The sequence below is a fragment of the Lingula anatina genome, chromosome 6 (genome assembly GCF_051362555.1).
Source record: "Lingula anatina isolate TDL-2025a chromosome 6, LinAna3.0, whole genome shotgun sequence".
Classification (NCBI taxonomy): domain Eukaryota; kingdom Metazoa; phylum Brachiopoda; class Lingulata; order Lingulida; family Lingulidae; genus Lingula; species Lingula anatina.
In genome coordinates, this window is record NC_141772.1 from 8447541 (window position 1) to 8472404 (window position 24864).

A 24864-nucleotide genomic window follows, 5' to 3' on the forward strand; every position below is an offset into this window, starting at 1 on the left:
TTGGTGAGTTAGATTTTTTATTTAAAAAAGGCAAAATTCCTAGAGAAAATACTTTATTTAAGTTTAAAAAAAAAGGAGACTGGAGATTGGTTAAGTTAAGTTAATTATAAGGCATACTTAGCTACATCTAGAATGTCACACTGGTGAAAATAACACAAAAATAAAATTCAACTAGTGCTTAAAATCTGGATTTCACATTAAGGTACCTACTAGGTTTCACTCTAAGCAAGATACCAATTGGAGATTGAGGTATCCTACATAGCCAGCAAAGTTGACAAATATACAGACAGTCAACAGAAAAATATATCTATCATTGTGCTAAAACATGAAAATCACAATTATTGAGAAATGTGTGATGACTTGTTAAAATAACTGAACCATGATAATGATCAAACATGAACTTACAATTTAAGTACAAATTTCAGAACTACACCATAATATCTGTATGAACCACTATTTCATACAATCTTAGTTTACTAACAGAATGATGCTGGGAAGGTTCAAGTAAATCTACAAGAATGCATTATTAAACACGTCTTCAAGGTTTGCTTTCCAATCCCACATTTCATTCTCAATCTTGGATACGTTTTAGTCAATATAGTTAAGTGACATTATCCAACACCCACTGAACATTTTTCACATGATACAGATCACATGATTTTGGTCACATGCCCTTAGTCACATGACCTGTTTTCGTGTTACCAGTAATAGACTTGCCCCCCCCCCCCCTTTTCTCAAATATGCTAGCTTGTTTGTTCCTTTCCTGAACCTTCTGTTTCCTTGAGTTTTTGGAGAGAATCATACAAAAGGTCACATGCTGCCTTGTGTTTCTTCCAGTGGCCAACCTGACACTCTCTAAAATAATAATAAAAACAATGCTTTATATTAAGTAATTCTAAGGCAATTTTATCATCCCTGCATGATGCACATAACTGCAATTTGTTGGCAAAATGGTTTTCCACCTCAATCCCACTTCATACTAGTTTATTGGATTATTGGTAATTTCTCTCTCTCTCTCTCTCTCTCTCTCTCTCTCTCTCTCTCTCTCTCTCTCAAAGGAAAGAATGAATAAATTAAATATCAAATATTTAAATGAATAGATAAAAAAAGAAAAAAAATAAGGTGAACATTAACATCTGCATTCTAGTTTAAATCATCTTTTTTAAACTTCTCAAGCTTTGTTACCACCTTTGTACATCAATTTTTAAAAGACCACTACCAAAAGGCGGGCCATATATACCTCCTACAGTACCACTCATTCTGACACCGGGAACATCTCTTAGCAGCATCAGCACCGCACACAGCACACTTAGGCGGCTCTGTGATCAGGCTTTCTAAGACATCAAAATTGTATGTATCCACCCATCTGAAATAATAATAATACATATCATATAAAATCCAGAACTCTTATAGGCCTATGATGTGTACAAGTAAGACCTTTGAATTAAAAAAAATCTTCATGGTAGATTAATTTTTTTTTTCTTGATTACCAAGGTACTACTTAATCTCAACCAAAACTGTTGAGAATTTTTTTTTATCTTTTAACCCACTTTTCCAGTTTTAAAACATATTTTCATAATTCATAATATATTGATTCCTTTGGTATCAGATCTCTTTTTGTTGTTTACAACAATCCCCCACCCCCTCCCATCTATTTCAATAAAATATACCTTTTTGCCTGGTCTCTCAAGCTGGCTTTGCTTGGGTTGAAATAAGTTTGGGACTGTTTCTTGGCTAATTTCTTCCATTTTCCCTCATACTGTGTCAAAATCTTTTCTCTGATCTCTGGTATCTGGAAAACATTTGTTAATAATTTAATCTGCTATTCTAGCCATGCTGAATTACAATCAGAATGTTCAGTCTCTAAATGCAGCACCTGCATAATTAGAAATAATCAATTTAATACTCACTCTCCAAAATGGATCTTAAAAAAACAAAAAAAAAACCTGAATATGCAAGGACCGAAGATAGGTGACTCTATATAGGGTATCCAGGGACAGAAATAAAATTTACACCCAAATATCAGTATTTCTGGATAAATCCAGAAAATTTTCATCTCTCTCTCTCTCTCTCTCTCTCTCAACCCACCTGTTCCAGCACCAGGTCTTTTTTAGCAGGGGGAGGGTCCATCATAGACAGATGTTCCAGGAAGCGCTGCAGCTCAGATAAGACTGGCATTTGGTCCAGCACTACCTCTGTCAAGTAGGACCTTAGCTGCAAACCACAAAATAGAGAACTGGACAAGTACTCAGAGAGTGCAGACCCCCATTTCCCAACAAAAAAGTCTTATAGGATCTGAAAAAGTCTTATAGGATCCTAAATGGGGCCATTTTCCTATAAAATCCTATAGGATCTTATAGGATCCTATAGGACTTTTTAGTAAGGGTTAGGCAGTTAAATTCTCATCATTACAGTCAATATTTAGTATTTATTATTACATTGTTATCTCATTCATTAATGGATCACCACCAACATCTTACTGCTTTTAAGTAGGCCCATTCCATGCCTATACTGGAAATTTTATCAACAACTGTCCATATATCTTTACCTTGATAGGCTGACCTTTACCTTAATAGGCTGACCTTTTCCTTGATAAGCTGACCTTTACCTTAATAATGACATTCTTTCTATAGCTGCTGAGGTCATACTTCTGTTGACAGTCTTGATTCATCAACAGTTGGAACAAGGCAATCCACATCTAGAAACAGATCCAGACAATTGTTCTTGCTATCATTAATTCCTTAAGGGTATATATATTATTGGGTCCTACAGGACATATATCTTAGATAAGAATCCTGTGGGATGTCTGGTAGAATTCCTATATAGTCCCATAGAGTCCTGTAGGAATCTTATAGTGTCCTGTAGGAATCGTATAGAGTCCTGAAGGATTTTTAAACAGTCCTGCAGGCTTCCTATAGGGTCCCACAGAGACCAATAGGACATCCGATAGGAAATTTTTGCAGGGGGTGCTTTCTTTCATGCAAGATCTTTATTTCTAATTTTCATTTATCTTTAAATGCCAGTAAAACATGAACATGAGTTTATTGAATATCATTTAAATTAAATAAGTAAACATTAAATGTGAACACGCTTTGTTTCTAATGAACAGCTGTTTTTTTAACTTTAAAAGTTGTAAACAAATAGTTACCTGTCCTTCGATTTTTGTCAACTTTAGGCTATCACCATATGACACTTCCTGCCATTTGTTATCTACATATTTCTTTAATTTTCCTGCAGAAAAAAAAATTGAAAAATAAGCATACATGTCTAAAGATAGCTGTATCAAATTTATCCAAGATATAAAGATATAAAATCAAACTTATATCTTTAATTTAGAAACCCATCCTAGTGATTCTCAACACCTATAGTTTTAGAACCAATCACTGTTTTCTGTAAATAATTTAATAAAAAAAGTTTTTACCAGTTAACTTATAAAAAGACAGACTTAATTATAAAGCTTATCTAAGAGAAACAAAAATAATAATTTTCACTAACGAGTGTATTTTTTTTTTACTCAAACCAGCAGGACTGCTGAAGTTTAGACCATGCCTTCCCTCTACCAGGGTTGCAGATAATTACGCGCACTTTTCTCTGAAGCCACAGTGCAGAAAAGTACCATCATTTATCTAGTCTAAGAGATATATCTGTGAACACCTAGTGAAAAATTCAAATTAAAATCTGTTGCCCTGGTAGAGGGTAGACCCTGCTTACACTGAGTGGTACATTCAGCTGGACCAGTCCACTTTAAGAGATCCTAAAATGTGGTTACACCACAGGGGGTTTAAGACTGCATTCTCATAAACCCATCATACTAGCTAGGTCGTTCTAACTTTGACAGGCTTTTCACTAAAGTGTTTTCAGTGTATAATCAGTTTAATTGACTGAGTGACTAGGGGGTAATGGACTATAGTTAATTACCCTCTAGCAGCTTGGGTAGGTGTGCCAGTCATTTAAGCTGCTTACACTGAATGCAATTTAGTGAGAATCTTTGCAGATTTAGACCAATCCAGCTAGTAGATAGGTTTATGGGAAAGTTCCCTAGCTCCCTTTCACAAGTTTTCCACAAGTTCACTTCCTGCTGTTTAGTTACATTAATCAATAGGCTGTGCTGAGCATGATGACCGGGACTCTGTTTAGGTGACTTTCTCAGTAATTGCCAAACTGTAAAGTTATCAATCTCTCAAAGTGGACCAATTCAGTGAAATGCACACCTCGATGTCAAATCGGCCCTATATTTTACCATGTTTCCTCTTGGTCCATGGAGGGTTCTCTACTAGCTGCACTAACAAGATGGGGACATCGTGTGTATTCAGCAACCTCTGCATCACACTTAGAGGTAGGCTACAGCATATAGATACAAGTAACTATTTTAATCTTTTATTTCATTTAATTACAGTATACTGCAACCTATGCAATGACTATACATAAAATAATACATGGTTGAAAAATACTTCAGTTGAAAACAGAAGAAAGATGCCCCCCCCCCCACTTCCCCATCCCACCATAGTTCAAGATATCAATCAACTCTGCAAGCACTGAAGCAAATGCAACACACCATGAAAATAATTCTTTTAAATCTAGAAAAAAGGAGTAATCGTTGTCAACCCCTAGAAGTTGATTTTCTTTTTCTTTTATATTACCAACAAAAATGCTGTTTTTAGAAAAGAAAGTTTATCAATTGACTTTTTATTTAGTTGTTGTCTTATGAAAGACAAGTGGACCTACCTGGAGAGATTGTCTATGATATATCTAAGCACAGACACGGACTTTATACAGATATCAAAGTCCAGTGTTTTGTTCTGTTTCTGAAGTTCCCCAATGGTTGCTGAGGAAGAGGGTGAGCTGTTAGCAGCTGATAGTGCATCTACTTCTTCGTCATCATCATCATCTTCATCTGACTCTTCTGATCTGAATGAAAATACTAAATACCTCAACAAGCAATCAAAACAAACAAACCAAACTGAAAAATTAAACCAACCAACAAAATTAAATAATATCATATGAAGTTTTTAAATTTTTTTAATCTGGTTACAGGGTTCTTAATTAATGTAAATGTATGCGAAGTAAATCAATTATAAAAGTCAATGTAGTACATATACTACACGTAAATGCAAGAATAAACTAGCTACTAACTTAGCAATGAGTGTGGTGAGTTTTCTATAACAGTAGTCTAATAAATCTAAGATGCTTTCTTCTGCCGATTCACATGCATCTTTGTGGTACATAATTGTCTCCAGTAAATTGATGATGGTTGCTTCGTGGTAAAGCTGAAAAAAAAAAAGATTCTAACTTCTAAGTCAGAATGACAAAAATATATGTGTAAATTGATGATTTTATTAATTTAACAGTTTTTTACTAGGATAAACATAGATGAGGCTATCAATTTTATCACATATGCTATTTTATAAAATACTGTACAATCTTAATGAGTTATCATTCCCAATGTGAAACTTGGGTTTAATTTGAAATTGTAGGTGACAAAAACTGAATGAAAGGAACTGATTTGCTGTTTAAAGCTTTATTTATGTATTATTATTTTTTTTAATTATCATTATTATTATTATTATTATTATTTTATTTTATTTATTTATTTATTTTTTTTGAGGGGTGAGGACATGTTGTACTTACAACCATGTATATAGGAAAGGAAATTTTAGGGTCAAAGTTCATCTCTATCAACTCTGGAAAAACTTTCTGCTTCCATATCTCTGTTGCAATGACTTCATGGATTAAAACAGGGATCTGAAAAAAGAGAAACCTTATAAATATTGTAAACATAACTGATATTCAATGAACATAGTATATGTTAAACATAATTGAAAGTTCATCGATTGTGGAACAGTAAGCCTAGCAATGGCATATAGTTTATCCCCACCCTGAAAAACCAAATAAAAAAACAACAACAACAAGGGCAATAAAAAATATATAATAATAATAATAATAAAAAAATATTATAATTATAAAACAACTAGCATGATCATGAAGTTTTGTTGATTAAAATATTTAATAATTAGTTGATAAAAAACATTTTGTACAGTAACTATCTCCAATCAAAAGAAGCAGCTTTTCTTTTTCATGCATTGCATCCATTGAAAAATCATGCTAAAAACTCTATTACCTTTCCAGCAGTGATGAAAAACTCTTTGACAAATTCATCTTCCTGTGCTGATGCATTCATTACAGCTTGCATATTGAGTTTCTCTATGTATTCATGGTGCATGCTCCATCTGGGGGATAAATATATGAAAACAAATTGGACCTTTTATATTAAAATAGGAGGATGCAAGTTTGGCAATGACTTAAAGGGAAGCTCCATACCTTGATATCACTTTAAATGTTATTACATTGGTCAGACTAAAAAAAAAACAACAGTGCAATTCACTTGAAAAAAAATGAGTCCACTAAAATGAAGGCTAAGTGGAAAATATATGGGCCATGGGGAAAATAACTTTAAAACTGACCATGTTTTTACCCTCAATATATAAGTTTAAATAATAAATAACACAGTGCAATGACCAATCGCAAGAAAATGGAAGAATGTAAAATGAAATACATTACTAGGCACTAGTAAGTAATATTGTTGAACCCACTTAACAAATTGGCAATATGGCCCATGCCCTGACATATTGTTAACAAATTTGTTTATTTGGACCAACAATATTAATTACCTAGTAACATTTATATTTTGCTTTTATATTACTGTAGTACCCTATTTTCTTTTTCTGTGTTTACTTGCATGCTGAGTTGTTTACTTTTTCTTTCTATTGTATTGCCCTGTGTTGCTTTGTATTGCGCATTTTGGTATTAGTACACATATATTTATGATACTGACATCACATACAGTACCATGTAATAGGGGGAATAATAAATTTGCTGACCAAAAAATGAAAAGAACAAGTTTGAGAAAGTCTCAGAGTCAGACATGCTGAAACTGTCGTTTCGCTCGGTCATGACCGGGAAAATTTGTCTGGTACTATCTGTCTCAAACGAATAGAGTGATTTTCGGTCCGACAAAAATCCATTCGGTGTGGCAAAGTTTTCATTACTGCCGGTCCAAATGTCCTGCCATTCTGAAAAGTTTTCAGCATGTCTGAATTCTAAGCATTTCTACGTGGAAAATGAGGGTAGGATCTGAATATTTTGTTTATTTAGCCTACTTTAAATACTATAACATCCACATTAAAAGATGCGTAAGTAAATGAGAGAGAGAGAGAGAGAGAGAGAGAGAGAGAGAGACCTACTTCTGACTACCGATATCTTTCACATCAAATGGTTCTAATGCATCTATATACGCCTCTGCCTCAACAGACATTAAAACTTGACCTTCTCCCGTCGCCATCTCCAATATCTTTTAAAATTTCTGTAGAATTCTAACATGCAATTTTGTTGCTACAACTGTTTGTAATTATTATTCTTATTCCTAGACGGCAGTAAAATCCAAGGAAAGACAAAAGTAAAATAACAATTTGTTTTATGCCAAATTGATTGATGATACTAGATTGTAGTTAAAAACTTAATGATTGCCACTATAAATCATGCAAAATATATTAAAACAGCAAATCCAATTTTTGTCGCTTCAGTTCTTTTTACAATGGGTCCTGTCTTACTTCTGCATCTCGAAAGATGGCGCTTCACTGGCGCACGCGGATTCGGTGGACGCATGCAAGTCTCTTTTGTGCTTTCACCTGTTAATCGACAAGTTCATCATTTTAAAAACATGTAAAGGTGAGTCGGGTCGTTAGTGTCATGAAGTATATGAAAATAATACAGAATGATAACCGGACCAGACGAGACTGCTGTCGCATGCTACTGTCCTCATACCAGATGATCATATATATATACAGTAAACTCCCCTAGCCTCAGTAGGTTGTGTATGTCTTCACTCTTCACTAAGTATATTCAGTGCCAACTGAGGCTAAGGGAGTTTATGTACTAGTATATGTTTAGGTTATGTTTTTGGCAATTTACATCTTTTGCTGCACTATTTCCCTATGTTTTAGGGAGGACGGTCTCCTTGCTGGAATTGTGAGCTTAACCACTCTCTTTTCAAAATCTAGTTAAACGCACCCCTGCAAACTTGTTAATTCAAAACCTTTGAAATTTGATTAATGTATAGTATAGATATAGAGGATACAACAGTCACACCAGCAAATAAAATAATTTACAAAATAATCTAACCAGAATGCTTAGACTTCAAGTGGCTAAGCAAAATAAGATTGATTTGACATGCTTTCATAATATTTTAACCATTCAGACAAAAAAAAAAAAGTGATGAACAGAACAAGAAGTGATTTGCCTAAGCAGTTAAAAGAAAAAAATGCTAGCACTACCCTAACTTTTCTCCCACTATCTATCTTTCAAGCATTTGACAGGTAATCACCTTAGCCTAGGCAAGCCAGTAAGCTACTGTACTGTACCTCTGCTATGAGTTCAAGAGCCTGTAAACAAGCCAGGCAGTTAACCATTTTAGAACAAATATTCAAATGTTTTTATTGCTGTGGCTAAAATTGCAGACTGGCAGATGTGGGAGATGACACAGTGCTTTGATTCATGAATGATTAATGTCTTGATTTTTACAGGTTGGAGCAATGGGAGAAACATCCGGGCCACCAATCCTTGAAATGAAACCACACTTAAATGATGCAAACCTTGTGAAACCGTGCTGTAAAAGATGAGATTCTTGGCTCTTGCAACACTGTTACCCTTCCCAAGGGTCCTTGGTTCTCAACTTGGTTCTAGCAGAACATGTATAGGCAAGGGAAACAAGTTAGCAAGATATTCCTTCAGCTATCTTTCACCAGATGGCACCAGTAGTATTGTACAGACAAGATGTCACCTCAACATCAGGACCTCGCTGAATAAGCAGATATCTAGGCGACGTAAGCAGTACCTCAATAGCAGCTCAGCAGATGATGTCATCAGAAATTTTGAAAGGAACAAAATGTTGATATTTGATCCCAGGAAATTTTTACAGTATTTGTGGGCTCTAGTGCGGTCAAATTCTGACAGCAACCGCAGCGGTTTTGACTTCCACTTTGTGACATTCCTGGAGATGGAAAGGCTTGAGATGCTTCAGCCCAATCAAATAAATGACATACTCATCCTTATGTCTCAGTTATCTCCAGATAAGAAAAATCAGAACATTGTTGGTCCATTGGAAGACTCTGTGTCGGCTAATTGGGCACACTGGCCCATGCTAGACAAACTCACATGTGTTGAAGCTGCCATCTATGTCCGGTACTCTTTCAACAACCAATTCTTTGAGTCTGAGATGAAACGGTTTTATGGCACTTTAGCCACTGAGGTTAAAGCCATGAAGGAAATATCTCTGGTCAAATTGTGCCGAGTCATTTCCCTTTTGCACTCCTCCAAGAATATCCTGTGGCTGGACGTGAGCGCTAAAAGATATGCTTGTTTATTATTGGATGCCGTGGAAAGCCAACTCTTTGGAAACCATCATGTAAGTGAGACTCTACATCCTCAGGATGTTGGACTGTTCTTACAGGTATGCCATGAAGTAGACAGACCTATCTCGGCTGAGGTTCTGTCCAAAATAGCGAACCCCAGTGTTTTGAGACCTGTGATGAATGCTGCTGACAGCAAAATGGATTGGGAATCGGCGTCATATCGATATGTGAAATGTGTGCAGGATTTATTTCGGGCGTCAAGAAAGCACCCGCCTGAAATTTATGCACTTTTGAAATTCTTTAAGGAGATGGAAGATAATGTTCTCAGTCATGTGTCATTATTGCCTGTCAAACATGGCGTGAAAATAGCGTCTGCGTTTACCAAAGAGCGCTACTACTGCCCTAAATTAATTGACTCGCTCCTGGAGCACCAGGACATCAGACGGAATGAAATGGGGACTGAAAGTATAGTCCAGTTTTTTCAAGTTGTAAGAGACAGTTCTTATAGGTGCGGAAAGGACTGTGTAATGACTTTAGTACATCTTTTCGAAAAAGCAGATTTTTCAAAGAGTCCTCCGCAAGAAGAGCTTTCATTTCTTGAATGTGCACTTCATCTTGGAATGAGTAGCTACTGGGGAAAACTGCTTGACCGAGTGCTGGACGAGGACATTTTCATCATAAAAGCCAGTCAGGACAGTTCCCAGTCCTCAGCTATGTTACAGATGAAGATCAATATTTGTAGTTTTCTAGTGCAGAAGTGGATAAGTGAGTATGGCAGACAACTTCTAGATATCCATGGACTTCTGTCAGAAAGTCTGCAGCAGATGGAGTTCTTTGGTGATGGTGGAAAGAAAGCAATAGCTGATGAGCTTTTGATAGTAGATGAGAATGATGATGCTCAGAATGCCCCAAAATCCTTTCAGGTAATATGTATGTATTGAAATTTGTTACCATGCAGTTAAAGGAAAAGGAGGCATTTTTTATGTCAGAATTACAGTTTAAATTACAGTATTATCTTTATGTGACTTGCATTTATCATGCTTACAATGTTTATTAAAATGAGATGCTATGTTTAAGAATGCTAGAATGCAATACTATGTTTTTCTAATGGTGAGAGACAAATGAGAGCAGGTAAACTACTCACTCATATCAGTTTGTTAAGGAGTTGATCCAGAAAATTATTTTTGGGCAATCCTTTTTATCGTGACTGCCATCAGAATGTATTTTATTATATTATTTCATTTCAGCCATGTAGAATCTTTATTTCATAACGAATTTATTTGAGTTTTAAGATATTTAAGTAGTATCGTAGTTTATAGTTCTTACATCCACATTTTAGGCTTTCATTTAAAGACTGTGTATGAATTTCAAATGATATACACTGCTAAAAAATCCATTGTAATTTTTTTTTCTTCCAATACTAATTCAGCCTTCAGGGACTTGGAGTAAATGTAAGTGATTATGTTTATTTAACTATTACTAGGTAACATGTCCTAGTTCTCTAGGTAGGTCGACCAATTCTTTGGATGGATTCGAAATTTTACAAGTAGAGAGACACTGATGACATGTTCCACAATAAATCACAGCTAAATTTCTCAGATCAGGCCCGTAGCCAGAAATTTCAGAAGGGGGGTTCTTTTTCTAAAAAAAAAAACAGACCTTTTACCATGAAACTTTCATGTACCTTAATTAAATTTCACCCAGAGAGGACCTTTTCCCTGCAAAAAGGAGGGTTCTTTCGAACCCCCTGAACCCCCCCCCCCCCTGGCTACGGGCCTGCAGATGTTTAGTTTGATTGTCCAGAGATTACATATTCTTTTCAGAAAGTTCAGGTTGATCCTTTAGAGGCTGATGAAGAGGTACAGCTAGAAAACCTACCTGATTCAACTGAGCTTGATCATAGAAGGGATTTTGGACTCCCAGATGACATTCTTGAGGATCGTGGCAAGGAGCAGGGGGAGTTGAGTGAAGGGCTTCAACTTCTCAAATCAGCATTGCTGTTAAAAGGATACCCAAGCAGACCTGTGCATCTCCCGTACATGAACACTAGTTTCTTGGAAATCTGCCTGGACGAGTCGGGCACACCAAGGGATGTGAATGGGCCTACAGTAGATGCCTTGGGTCTGTCAGTTAGGCATCATCAAGGTGGTTACACCAAGGTTGCCATACTTCCCGTCGAGCCGCAACATTATTTTATCAACTGCTATCCAAAGAAACTCATCGGTAGGTGCAACTTGGAAGGCTTAGGGTAATTTCTTACACATATCAACCACCTTGCATCTTTTACCCGAAAATTCTGTAATTGACTGGTAGATTAAACAATTTCTTGTGCCAGGTTCTAAAAAACCCTGTTAGGGTTGGTGATTAAACAATATCTTGTGCTGATTTCTAAAATTTTTGTCATGTTTGATAGATAAGACACTTTCTTGTGCCACCATTTTTTAAAAATTCTGTTATGATTGGTAGATTAAACACTTTCTGATGCCAATTTTCTAATAAATTTATTGTTATAATTGATAGATTTAACCAAAAGTTTTTCAAAAGTTATACTGTTTTTTTAAAGCATATGTGCAATACAGATACGGTAAAGTCTTGAAAATTTCGTCGTTCTTGAAAATTTCGTCGGCAGACGATTTGCCGCCGACGTAATTTTTTTCCCTTTGAAAACTTCGTCGACCTTAAAAATGAGGTACTCGATAATTTTTGAAAAGTTCGTCACCAAATATGGCCGCGTTGTCCAGCTCAAACATGAAGGTAATGCGTCAGTTGATTCAAGACAATGATACGATCAGGATATCATTGCCGATAACACTCTCAATGGGAGATAGGAACAATAGTGCGCCCCTGCAAGCGGTTACTCACAATATAGATGGTTTAGATGTGAATTCCCGTTCTCAATTGCGGGAACGTCGGCCTTTTGTCTTTAGTTGCATTACTATTACCTGGCTTAAGGTGCGTTATCAAGCCGGCAAATAGAAGTCACAGGCTGCGGCTTTGTCATTTGTAACGCCGTTATTGTTATCGGCGGCTGTCCTAAATGAGGAAGACACAATGAAAAAATCAAGATATTATCTCAAAGTGAAATGTACCCGGATAACACAATGAAAAAGTCAAGATATTATCTCGAAGTGAAATGTACCCGTCACTTCTATTCATGTCCATGTTCAATTTAGGACCATTTAACGATTACCTGGCTCGTACATGGAGATCGTTCGCAATGCGAATGGGACGAGATGGCAATTTTCATATCTTCAGCGGAGAATCGTTCCCGTAATATCGTCAACAGATCATTCGCGATCCAAACGAGACGAGAAGATAACTTTCATATATGTAGCGGACTCCGTTCGCATAAGATCATCAGCGGGAGATGCGTTTATTATTTTCCAACATACATGAGTGATACGTAAGTCTTACTAAAATACAGGTTGAGTTTGAAGACCAGCATGATCAGATTATTTTTTATACACAGACATATCACCTGCGAGGAGAAGCAGCCATTAGATGCTGAAACTGAAATCTTTGTCTAATTCTGGAAGGTTCCATAAATGCTAGGGACCTCTTGTTTGTTGCATTTCGTAGAGCTTGTCAATCCCAACACATTTAAAGAGTTGTGCTATATCAAAAAATATAATGTCGCAATATACAGTGTTCAAAATAAAACGTGAAATACTCAAAAATAAGCAGAGATAAGCCCATGGCTACTATTGAACTTGAATAGGAAGTTGGCAATCTAATTGTGACTTTTACTTTTAATGACCAACTGCACTTTGCAAATTTTCCATCCCTTATATCTCCAAAACTGGCAGAGATACCACCATAGTTACTATTGAACTCTTATAAAAACTCATATGCTGGCAATCTTACTGTGACCTTGAAATTGACCTTTTACCTACTTTTCAACATGAACTAAATTTTGCAGTTTTCTGATCATTATGTCTCTAAAGCAGGCAGAGATATGTTCTTAGTGAATATTGAAATTGAATAGGAACTCATATACTGGCAATCTAACCATGACCTTGAAATTGACTTTTGACCTACTTTTGATCATGAACGGCACTTCCCAAATTTCCAAGCTCTTATTTTTACTATTGAACTTGGATTGATTTGACCTTCTACTTTTCCTCATGATTTTGTTATGGATTGTAATTTTCAACAAAAGAAATTGGGAACTCTAGTTTACTGCATTTTGTAGAGCTTGTCAAGCACAACAGCGAAGGTGGTGTCATTTTTTTCCCATACATCATGGTTAATGCAGCTGGTGGTACAATACCCAGAGGTGGTATCGCCTCTCTGATCCTCTATTTACATTTCATTTTGCCCTTTCTTTTTGTATTTCAGGTGAAGAAGAGGCCAGAGTCAAACATGTCAAGAATATGGGATATGAACATGTTTTGGATGTTCTCACAACACTGCCAATGGATGTTCTGAACAAGTGCCTTGCAGCTAAAATAGAGGAATGTGTTCAGAAATTTCCTGAGAAAAAGACAGAAAACTGGTGGTCCCCCCTACATAAAGAAGTATGAAATATACCTAAGAAGAAGCAACAAATTGTCATAATTATTTCTTTTATGTATAGACACATTGTGTCTGAATTACGCAAATTTTCCATTCTTTATATCATGTCTGCACAAATATCCATCACCTGCGTCTGTCGTCACAGTCATCATGGTCAGTTCGTAGTTTTTCCTTGGGTAAATACAAGCTGAGTTCAGAGCTATTAAGTCACTCGCTATTAACAGGCAGCTGTTGGCCAGTGAATGAGATGACATGAAGCACACTCATTGGGATTTTCAAGATGTGACTTTGAACTCCCAAAGGTTTAGCCCTGTGCCAGATACTGTTTCTGAAAGTCCATAATATTGAAAGTGTAACATAATTAAGAATTGGTGATAATTTTGCAGGTAAATGTTGCATGATATTGTATATAAATTAATTTAAAAAAAGGACTGTACTTTTTGTACTGTCAACATTAATAGTTGATGAATAACAGCGGACCTTATATCCTCAAATTCACTGGGGTAATTCTTGGCATATTAATAAAGTTAAATTAAATGTTTGAATAGCAGCTTTATTGGAATATCTTTTGATACACATTTTTTGATTATCATTTTCAAGATGTGACTTTTCACCCCCATCCACCTAAAGCCCTGTACTAGTAACATTTTCTGTATTACCACATAAGCAATGGTGGTGGTGGTGTTTAAACTGTTAAGCATTATGTTATATTATTCTGTGCAATGTCATCAATATTAGCATATTGGGATTTTCACAGACATGGCAGAAACTCTGGGGCTTTGCTGGTCCTTTGGACCAGCTGGACAAAAAATCAGGGGGTAAAGATAATTACCCCCTAACAGCTTTACTAGGCGTGATAGACATTTAAGCCAGTTAAGTTGATAGCAGTTTAGTGAAACTCCACAGGGAGATAGATCGATCCAAATATCTGTTGGAATAGTCCCTTAGTTACATACGCCTGTAATTTGCATTAGACCCTATGTGTGCCAAACTGGTCAAGTTAGCTGAATATGAACAAAAGTGCCCATAGGGGTAGTAGACATTATATTTATGAGGTATTATACGAAATAATGGATAATATAATATTGAAAAATCAATTTTACCCTTGGAATGTTTAAGTTCCTTTTAAGGTCAGTTGTTACTATCCTAGTCCTCTGTATGAATACTTTCTCTTGAGGAAGGTGTCAGTCCTCATAATTTAGTGATACTTTGCCCTGGTATTGTTACACATGCTTGGCAGTGAAACTAGGTCAAGAATAGAATGCACACGTGGTATGTATGTAACGCAATGAATATACAATGACTGTGCGTTATAGTGAAACCAGGGGTATTCCTGAAATGAAAAGCATCAAGAAGAGTGGAAATAATGAGAGGCAGCTTTTTTCTTCTGATTCATCTGTAAGAATTAACATTTTATTATAATTCAAGTCAGAATTATCCAGAATTAGTTTCACGCTTGTCAGAAAATCTTTATTCGTCCTAGAGACCAATAGCTTACTATTTTCAACCGTCCAACCTCATTTCAATCAGTCGTAATTGGCAGGACTGACAATTTCCCAATGTCTAGTATGTGAATATAAAATGTTGTGGGCTTGAAGCTGTATTCTTATCGTCTGTGTTACCTGTTGTGTACGATTTCAATTTGGTGTTGATGGACTGTACTTTTAAGCATTATTTATTATTGCATCAAAATTGACAAAATGACCCGTTTTGTGTATCTTTATTTTGTTCTTTTTGTCTGTACATTTAACATCTTTGCTGCCTTGTTTATAAGGTGTGCAGATGTTTTAAAGAATTATTTTTATAAGAATTAATATTTAATCAATTATTAAAGAGTTGATTTTTTTTCTAGGGAAGGCCATCACTGGAGCTGTTGAATAGAATGGATTGTATTTATTTCGCTGATCTAGAGAATTTTTCCAAATATGATGAACTGCAGGAGTTACTCTCTGACGGAACATTTTTATGGGGATTTGGTTCACCTAAATTTCTACCGTAAGTTGGCTAAATAAAAATCCAAATTTATTTGATAATCTCTTGGTAGTTTTCCACAAATAAAGTGAACTACATTTAACTTGTCACTTTATAACTCAAATTATTGTGCATACAGTTTTCTTCACCAAGTATCGTTATGTCCTTGTAGTTGTTTCTCAAGAGTTTTATGGGAAAGTAGGGTTGTTATGACCCAATCTTTTCTAAAAGAGAGAAGATTTTAAGTTTTATGTGTTTTTAAAGTAGTTACAGGACAGAAAGCACTTTATATCTAAGACCTCATTCATCCACATCAGCAGGGATGGATTACAATAAAGAATGGAAATAATTTAAATAAAAGTATCGACTATTTTTACATAATAAATGTGTCAAAGGTGTTTCATAGTTTTAGGACAGACATTAGGATCTCTGCCTGCCATCCCCATTGCTGTTGCCAATAAGAATGTAGTTTTCTTGTACACTATTTTGCTTATTATTCACAGATGTAGTCGTAGATTCATAGACTAAAATTAAGCTTGGATTAGAAAACTGGCCTGATTGAAGCATTTAACTTTTGGGGATTTTTTTCAATTTTCACACCTGTCATCTATAATTCCCATACGGACCTGGGGCCCATTTCACGAAGCAGTAGTTAGTTACCGATCGGTAGTTAGTCTCTTGCTAGTTATGAGTGCAGTTTCACAAAGCTATCGCTAGTTCTCTCACTCGTTATTGTGTCGTTGTTACCTTGGGTATTTAACGACTGGTCAGACCAGTAGCTAACTCTAGAGTTTCATTGTACGCATGCGTAAGGAATGAAATAGAAAGGTTGCTTAGTTACTGTTGTCTATCATATCCACTATTTGCGGCTACCTTTCTTGCAAACCGTACAGCCAGACGGCAACATATACCACGATGTTTTCATGATAAGCAGAATCTATTAGCATATACACAGGATGATGCAATTTACTGAACTTAGCGATGAGTTAACAACTGCTTCGTGAAACACCCCTTAAGTTATCTCGTTAGCGAGATAGTTCAGTAGTTGTTCTAACTAACAACTGCTTCGTGAAACGGGCCCCTAAAGCCCTATGTTAGTTAGATTCTCTGAAAGACCACATAATACATACATTTTAATTAAAATTTTGTGGTGATAATGCTGTTAAGCATTATGTAATATTGTCTCTAGTCGTGTATTATCATTGAATTTTGCAATACATTTCAGGAATAAAAAATTTTTCATGCAGCCCAACACTTACTATGAAATTGCTACAGACACTGAAAAGGATGCTGCAGACATTTGCCTTATTATAAGGGTAAGCAATGTTACTGGTATGGGTAGTAAATTATTTTAAAACATAGCTGGCAGGGCTTGACATAAACTTTTTAGGCACTTGCCAGCTGACAAGTAGGTAGGTCTGGGGGGTGTTTTGAGAAAAAATTATAGGCTTTTTTTGTTGTTGTTATTGTTGTTGCCAGGGGAGATTTTAAGTATATAATTATTAAATACTATACATTATCCTATAATCTTGACTTTGTTCTAATTAATGATTATTACAAAACACAGCATATAATGTATTTTTATAATCAATCAATATTTCTTTGTTAATATTGAAATTCAAATCTTACCTTGTCAAATTTTAATATGGCCAAGACAGAATTGAAATTTTAATTTGGCCTATACCAATTTAAAATCTGTCTACAAGGTAGATTTATAATATCTGACTTAAATTCATTGTGGACTAACTAAAAACAGACGCATGCACATTGCACTTACGCACATATACATACGTATACACACACACTCACCATGATTTGGAAGCTTGTCAGAAAAAATGTCTGGACCTGCCCCTGCTTTTCACCATGAATGGTACGTTGCAAGTTATGGGTCCTTGTATTGCCAAAGACATACACCCATAGTTACTATTGAACTTGAAAAACAACTCGTATACTGGCAATCTTAATGTGACCTTTAATTTATCATTTGACCTACTTTTCATCATGAACTGTACTTTGCAAATTCTAGACCTTATATCTCCCAAACTGGCAGAGATAACCAATTATCTTAGTAACTGTTGAAATTGAATAGAAAATATTATATTGACTATTTATGTGTCATTTAATATGACCTTTGACTTAATATTTCATCATGAATTGCACTTTGCATGTTTTTTCAGGTGGCACAGATGGGTGAGAAGATCTCTAAACACGTCGCATTTGAGGTCTGGTCGTCAGATAAAATATTCGAGATGTTACCTAAGATGATAAGAAGGGATTCAGATAGAGAGATTGAAATAGTCAAACCCCACCAGAAAAAACAAAATGGCAAAGTTACTGTAAAAAAATTCAATGTAAGTCTGATCACAGTGCTTAAGCCCTTTTTGCACTGGATGGTGTCCTTTCTATGTCCCGCAGTACGGCCTCGTTTGAGAGTTTAGTAAGAAAAATACTTAAGCATTCATTCTGCAACAAAGCAATGCTTGTGTCTCTTTTCTATGACCACGGCGATGCCAGTTTTATGGTCACACAAAAGACGCAGAAATGACGCCGTCCAGTGTTAAGGGGGTTTTAGTTATTACAATTGCACCACCAACGTAGGCGCTGGTGGTACACATGGTTTTAGTCCCGACCCGCCTGTTTCGCCGGCTCCACCGCCATGTCACCGTTACAGCTTCTCCTCCTAGACTACAAGGGCCTGCATACCCATCTCTTGGATTTAGTATATATTTTTAATCTGCAGTCTAGAATATCCACGGATCAGCTGGTTCTGAATGTGCCCATTGCCATTAAACTAAGTCCTGACTATATTATGCTTTGTTTGATGAAACCTTAATATAACATGTCTGCACTTTCAGAGAAAAAAAATTGGAAAACCAACTTTGGAGCAAAATTGCAAGTTGCAGGGTGCCCGGGTAGAGGACAATGTTTCTGTTGGATCCCACATTTGGAAAAGTATGTATATATGTTAAGAGAAATGATTATCCCTATTTTCAAAGAATATGCCTGTTAGTCAGCAGTTACATGAAATAAGAATATATGAATGAGGAGTTATTATTATTATTGTACCACCAGCATAGGTGGTGGCGGTACACATGGTTGTAGTCCCGACTGTAACGAAACTGAGGGTCTGTCTAACAGAAAGTCCGCCCTCCATATAGTTATAATGGTCAGGGTTAGTTGGTCAAAATCTAGGACGAGGCTCACCTGTACAAATGAATGGGAAGCGGACTCTCTCTTATGGGGGACTCTCTGTCACGTTACATCGACCATCTCATCTGCTGGTTGTCACCGTTACAGCTTCTCCTCCTAGACTACGAGAGCCTGTATACCCTTCTCTTGGATTTAGGTCACATATAATCTCAACTCAATCCACATAAATTTTGGACTTTGTCAGTTGTAGTCCCGACCCATCTCATCTGCTCGTTCCTCTGCCTTGTCACCGTTACAGCTTCTCCTCCTAGACTACAAGAGCCTGCATACCCATCTCTTCAATTTAGGTCACACATAATCTCAACTCAATCCACAAAAATTTTGTACTTTGTCAGTGCACATGCCTAGGTGTGGCACACATTGAAACACACCCTTGTCAAAATGTTTGTTGCCCTACATATATCAAAGAGTACAACCTCACAATATTCAGTGGCGAAAATAATGTGAAATAATCCCAAAATTAGCAGAGATATACCCATAGTGACTTTTGAACTTCAATAGGGTGTCATATATTGGTAATCGTACTGTGACCTGGAACTTTGATCAACTTTTCACCATGAACTGCACTTTGCAAATTTTTTTACCTTTATATAATATCCAAAACTGGCAGAGATATGCCCATAGTTACTATTAAACTGGAAAAGGAAATCATATATTTGCAAACTAACTGACCTTGAATATGACTTTTGATCAACTTTTCACCATGAAGTCCACTTTGCAAAATTCCAACCCTTTTATCTCCGTAAATGGCAGAGATACACCCATAGTTACTATTGAACTTAAATAGGAAATCATAGTTTGGCAATCTTTGACCTTGAATTTTACCTTTGACCTACTTATCACAATGAACTGGACCTTACAAATCTCCGACCCTTATATCTCCAAAACTGGCAGGGATATGCCTATTTGAACTTGAATAGGAAGTCACATATGCACATATTGGCTATCACCTTAAATTTGACATTTGACAAACTTTTTACCATGAACTTCACTTTGCAAATATTTCAACCCTTATAACTCCAAAACTGGCAGAGATACACCCATAGTTGTTAATGAACTGGAAAAGTGAGTCATATCTTGGCAATCTTACTTTGACCTTGAATTGACTTTGACATACTTTTCATTTCATCTTGAATTTAACCATCACAAATATTTCAATATGTTCAAACAGACTACCAGTGCCAAAAAAGAATTCCACTATAAACAACATTTCCTCTAAGTGCCAATGCTTTTACATGTCCACTTCTCCTACCCCCCCCCTCTTTCAAGTTACTGCCTCAAAATCTAAAAACCCAATCTCTATAAATTCCCTAATTACACATTTCAGTGTTTTGTCAATTACTCTTAACTAACATCAATCAACATACTCCAACAAACCACAACTACTCAAAACTCAGCAATCACAATTCCAAACACTAAATTAAATACATTCAAACATTTTTTGTCACCATTAAAAAAAATATATTGATTATTCCCACTTCCACCTTATGCAATATAAACCATCTACCTTCAATGAACAAAATGGACAAAACTATAGCCTGTATACATTTACTACTGTTACAAAAAGTTGCATATGTATTAAAAACAATCATACATTAAATGCCTTTATCTACACGTGAATTTAAACTATTCTACTTCTCCCCATAAAGCACTGTACCCACTTCCAACCCTACTTCAAAACTTATACACACAAATCCATACCTTCCCTTCGATTTAAATACACTTACTTCCACTGGTGGTACATTATCAGGAGGCAGTATCACCTCTCTGGTTTTTTAAGTATGTCCACACCTCATAGTATAAAGAGGAGTGTGATCCATTGATTTGAGTGAGAAAAGTAAGGAAATGACTCCTATTTGGAAAATATTGTGCACAGCAAATATTGTGGCATTGTTACTATTTCAACATCGTGTTTACCCCTTTTGGGGATGATATTGGGTATTCCCCCCAGGTCGGGATATCAGTTGGATTATTCACTAGGGCCTGGTATGTACGTGTTCAGAAATGTTAATCTCTGCATTAAAAGTACACCCCTATTAAAGTTAATTATAGGGGTTTAAAACTTAAATCGTTGGGACTCAGCAGGGATAAATACTACTCTTACTCGGCCTAAATCTACTCAGCTCACTTTTACCCACCCACTGTGAGCAGGACATCATCATCAATAGAAAAGTGCTCCTGTACTTTCATTTAAATAAACAGGGTAATGCACCTGATAAACAGGGTGAAAATGCCGACCTTTGTGAGTCGGAACAATAGCAGCTCGCAGATGGCGTTGCTTATTTCTTAGTTAAATGCTCTCAAATTGCCTTATACTGTTCAAGAACCATGAAGAAAAAGACAATTACAGAGATTCCTTGAATATTCCCTCTTTTTACAATACGTTTTTTTTTTTTTTTTTTTTTTTTTTTTTTTTTTTTCTATAATTTCAAATGATGAACATGCTAGTAAAAATCACACACCGTCTTTCCCAACTCGGGTTTATTCAATTTGATGCACTATAAATGTCAGAAGTTAAACAGTGATAATTTTTATTGTCAAAGGTAATTAAGTTTAATTTTGAAATAAATAATATATGTATCACAGTTGCATAAATTTTCTTAATTTGTCAACTCATACACGATGATACACTGCAGTAAGGTTATAGGATTGCAGTCATTTTAATTATTATGTACAGACACAGATGTGTCTGTACATATTGCCATCACCTGCGTCTGTCGTCGCCGTTGCCGATGCCGGCGCCGTGCACTTTCCTTGTAAACATGATAAGTGGAGGGCAGTTTTACTTTTTGGCTTAATATTTACAGAGCTGATGAATATTCATAAAACGCAGGTCAAGTTCGAAAACCAGCATGATCGGGCCATTATTGTAGAAGTTATGTTGTTTTTTCACTTTTCAGCATATATGCAACCCTGTAAACACATTTAAAGGAAAACCGTTAGGCCTGTTGTCATGAAACTCACAGGAGTAATCAATCTTACTAAAATGCAAGTCAAGTTCGAAAATCGGCATGATCGGGCCACTATTTTAGTAGTTATGCTTTTTTTTCATTTTTCAGCATATATGCAACACTGTAAACACAATATAAGAAAAACAGATAGGCCAATTGTCATTTAACTCACAGGATAGGTCAATCTTACTAAAACGCAGGTTGAGTTCGAAAATCAGCATAATCGGGCCATTATTTTAGAAGTTATGCTGTTTTTTCAAATTTCCTCAGATTCAACTCTTAGGCATGTTAACAGTCTCATTAATGAACTAATAAGATACGTAAAAGTGTTTGTTTGACATTTCCTGCATCTTTACAACATTGTTAGTTGATTATGTAAAAATGATGGTAAACTTGTTATCGTGTATTGTGTAATAAAGTTTCAAAAATGGAAATAAACTCATATCATTGCAGTTTGTCAGATTCAATCATTCACTATGTTCAGAATCTCAGAATGGAGGAAATTGGACATTTAACACTGTTGTATTGATATTTTTCCCATCTCATCAATTTTCTTAGTTGATCGTATAAAAATGGCAGTAACCTGTTAATTTTGTTTTATGTTAAAAAAAGTGTTAAAAATGGGAAAAAAAAAACATTTCAGAACAGTGCTGTCTTGTTTACATTCTGGCATTTTCAAGTTGTGACTTGGAAGTTCCATGGGCCTGAAGACCTTTGCTAGTCACATTTTCTGAATATCCATGATTCTTATATTTTATTATTAAAAATTGATGGTCATTATGCTGTTAAACATTATGTAATATTGCATCAAAATTTGAAAAAAACCTATTTTGGGCACTGCTCCCATGATGACCATTTAAGAAAAACCATGTCACTTACTGTTCTCAAACAGTACAGTAAATATGTACAGATGTGTCTATACATATTGCCATCACCTGCGTCTGTCGTCGCCGTCGTCGCCGGTGCCAACACCGTGCACTTTCATTGTAAACATGATAAGTGGAAGGCAGTTTTACTTTTTGGCTGTATATTTACAGAGCTGATGAATATTCATAAAACGCAGGTCAAGTTAAAAAATCAGCATGATCAAGCCATTATTGTAGAAGTTATGCTGTTTTTTCACTTTTCAGCATATATGCAACACTGTAAACACATTTTAAGGAAAACCGATAGGCCTGTTGTCATGAAAATCACAGGAGTAATTGATCTTACTATAACACAGGTCAAGTTCGAAAATCGGCATGTTCCACGGGCTTGAAGACCCATGCTAGTCACATTTTCTGAAAATCCATGATACATGTATTTTATTATTAAAAATTAACGGTCATTTTGCTGTTAACCATTATGTAATATTGCATCAGAATAGAAGAAAACAATTTTGGGTGCTGCTGCCAAGATGACCATTATGGGAAAACCATGTTACTTATGATTGTCAAACTTTCAAAAAAGAAATACAGGACTAAAATGCAGAGTAATTGATCTTACTAAAACGCAGGTCAAGTTCAAAAATCGGCATGATCGGGCCACTATTTTAGTAGTTATGCTTTTTTTTTTCACTTTTCAGCATATATGCAACACTGTAAACACAATATAAGAAAAACAGATAGGCCTATTGTCATTAAACTCACAGGAGTGGTCATTCCTGCTAAATCGCAGGTTGAGTTCAAAAATCAGCATAATCGGGCCATTATTTTAAAGAAATGCCGTTTTTATGTACAGAGACAGATGTATTTTACCTGTTGAGCATAATTAAAATTTGATGTTGAATTTGCAGTTTAACATAATGTACTTTTGCATCAGAATTGACAGTAGCCTTTTTTGTTATTTCCTGCTTTTTGTCTGTACATTTGACAGCTTTGCTGCCTTGTTCGTATGACAATCAATCTCGTAACTAGCATCTTTAGAGGAAAAGTTCAGGTAAAACATCTTTTTACAATAAAAACAACACAAAATTTACCAAAGATATTATAAAAATAGTCAAAAAGATAGAAAGAAAATTTGGTCACCAATTTACAGGGAGTCCACTTACAAATATACCCTCGTTCCCCAAAAAATTTCTTAAGCTGTCCAGCTGTCATTTAAAATATGGGTCGTCTTTCGAGCCCAGTAGCTGTCCAAATGAAAGGTGGAAGGCTCTCTGGGAAACACCTTGCTTCAGATATAACAAAAAAGGATGCCTAAAATTTATATTCGGTGTAGACATAAGTAGGTTTTTTTATAACAGGAACCAATATATTCCTGCAATAAGAATTATGATGTCGGGCTCTACCTGCTGCTGCATAAAACTTTTTGAGTGCCTGCTATGATTATTTGACCAAAGTCAGGGTAATACTTAATCTTATGTAATGTTAAAGTTGAATTGTTATTTTTATCTTAATCTGGTGTTGTACTATCATGGTAGGTGAATCGCAACCTGGTGGGGGGGAAAAGAAGAAGACACCAGAAACAAAATATCCTGTCGATATTCTTGACAGGCAGCGTCCAGGACTGAAATATAAGCTTGTCGCTGAAATTGGAAAGGGCAAAGCTAAGAATTTTATTATGGAGGTGACGGTGGACGGAGAGACATTTCAGGGTTCAGGGAGGAGAAAAATAGATGCCAAGAGACGTGCGGCTAAAGCCGCCCTCAGCAAGATCTTCAACTGGGAAATCTCTGAGGTTCCAGGTAGAGCTACAGCACAGGCATTCTTCACAACAGGGGGCTCTGTTCTCACTCATTTCAGCTTTTATTGTCACTCTGCCTGGCATCTTTTCTCTTTTGGTTCTTGTTCTGTTTGTTGCAGACAATTTAAACAAAAAAATCTAACACT

General features: G+C 35.9%; 2 protein-coding genes across 4 annotated transcripts in view; one reads left to right on the plus strand and one right to left on the minus strand.

Moving 5' to 3' along the window:
- Positions 1-7593, minus strand: LOC106170648 (zinc finger MYND domain-containing protein 10). The gene is made up of 12 exons (XM_013550620.3): positions 7242-7593; positions 6119-6227; positions 5629-5742; positions 5134-5267; positions 4726-4908; positions 4241-4341; positions 3149-3231; positions 2609-2698; positions 2089-2214; positions 1671-1792; positions 1241-1366; positions 1-855 (listed from the first exon to the last, which is right to left on the minus strand). The coding sequence occupies exons 1-12, from the start codon at positions 7337-7339 to the stop codon at positions 744-746; spliced, it is 1398 nt and encodes a 465-aa protein (XP_013406074.2). The 5' UTR covers positions 7340-7593; the 3' UTR covers positions 1-743.
- Positions 7580-24864, plus strand: part of LOC106170647 (uncharacterized) — a 23019-nt gene continuing 5734 nt past the window's right edge. Inside the window, exons 1-9 of one of the 3 annotated variants that reach the window (XM_013550618.2) lie at positions 7580-7725; positions 8580-10330; positions 11231-11630; positions 13746-13924; positions 15775-15917; positions 17119-17209; positions 18071-18244; positions 18749-18845; positions 24456-24719. In XM_013550618.2, the coding sequence (XP_013406072.2) occupies positions 8672-10330; positions 11231-11630; positions 13746-13924; positions 15775-15917; positions 17119-17209; positions 18071-18244; positions 18749-18845; positions 24456-24719 (3007 nt within the window). In that variant the 5' untranslated portion in view covers positions 7580-7725; positions 8580-8671. The remainder of the gene's footprint in view (positions 7726-8579; positions 10331-11230; positions 11631-13745; positions 13925-15774; positions 15918-17118; positions 17210-18070; positions 18245-18748; positions 18846-24455; positions 24720-24864) is intronic. The other 2 variants (XM_087014502.1, XM_013550619.2) reach the window with 2 other exon arrangements.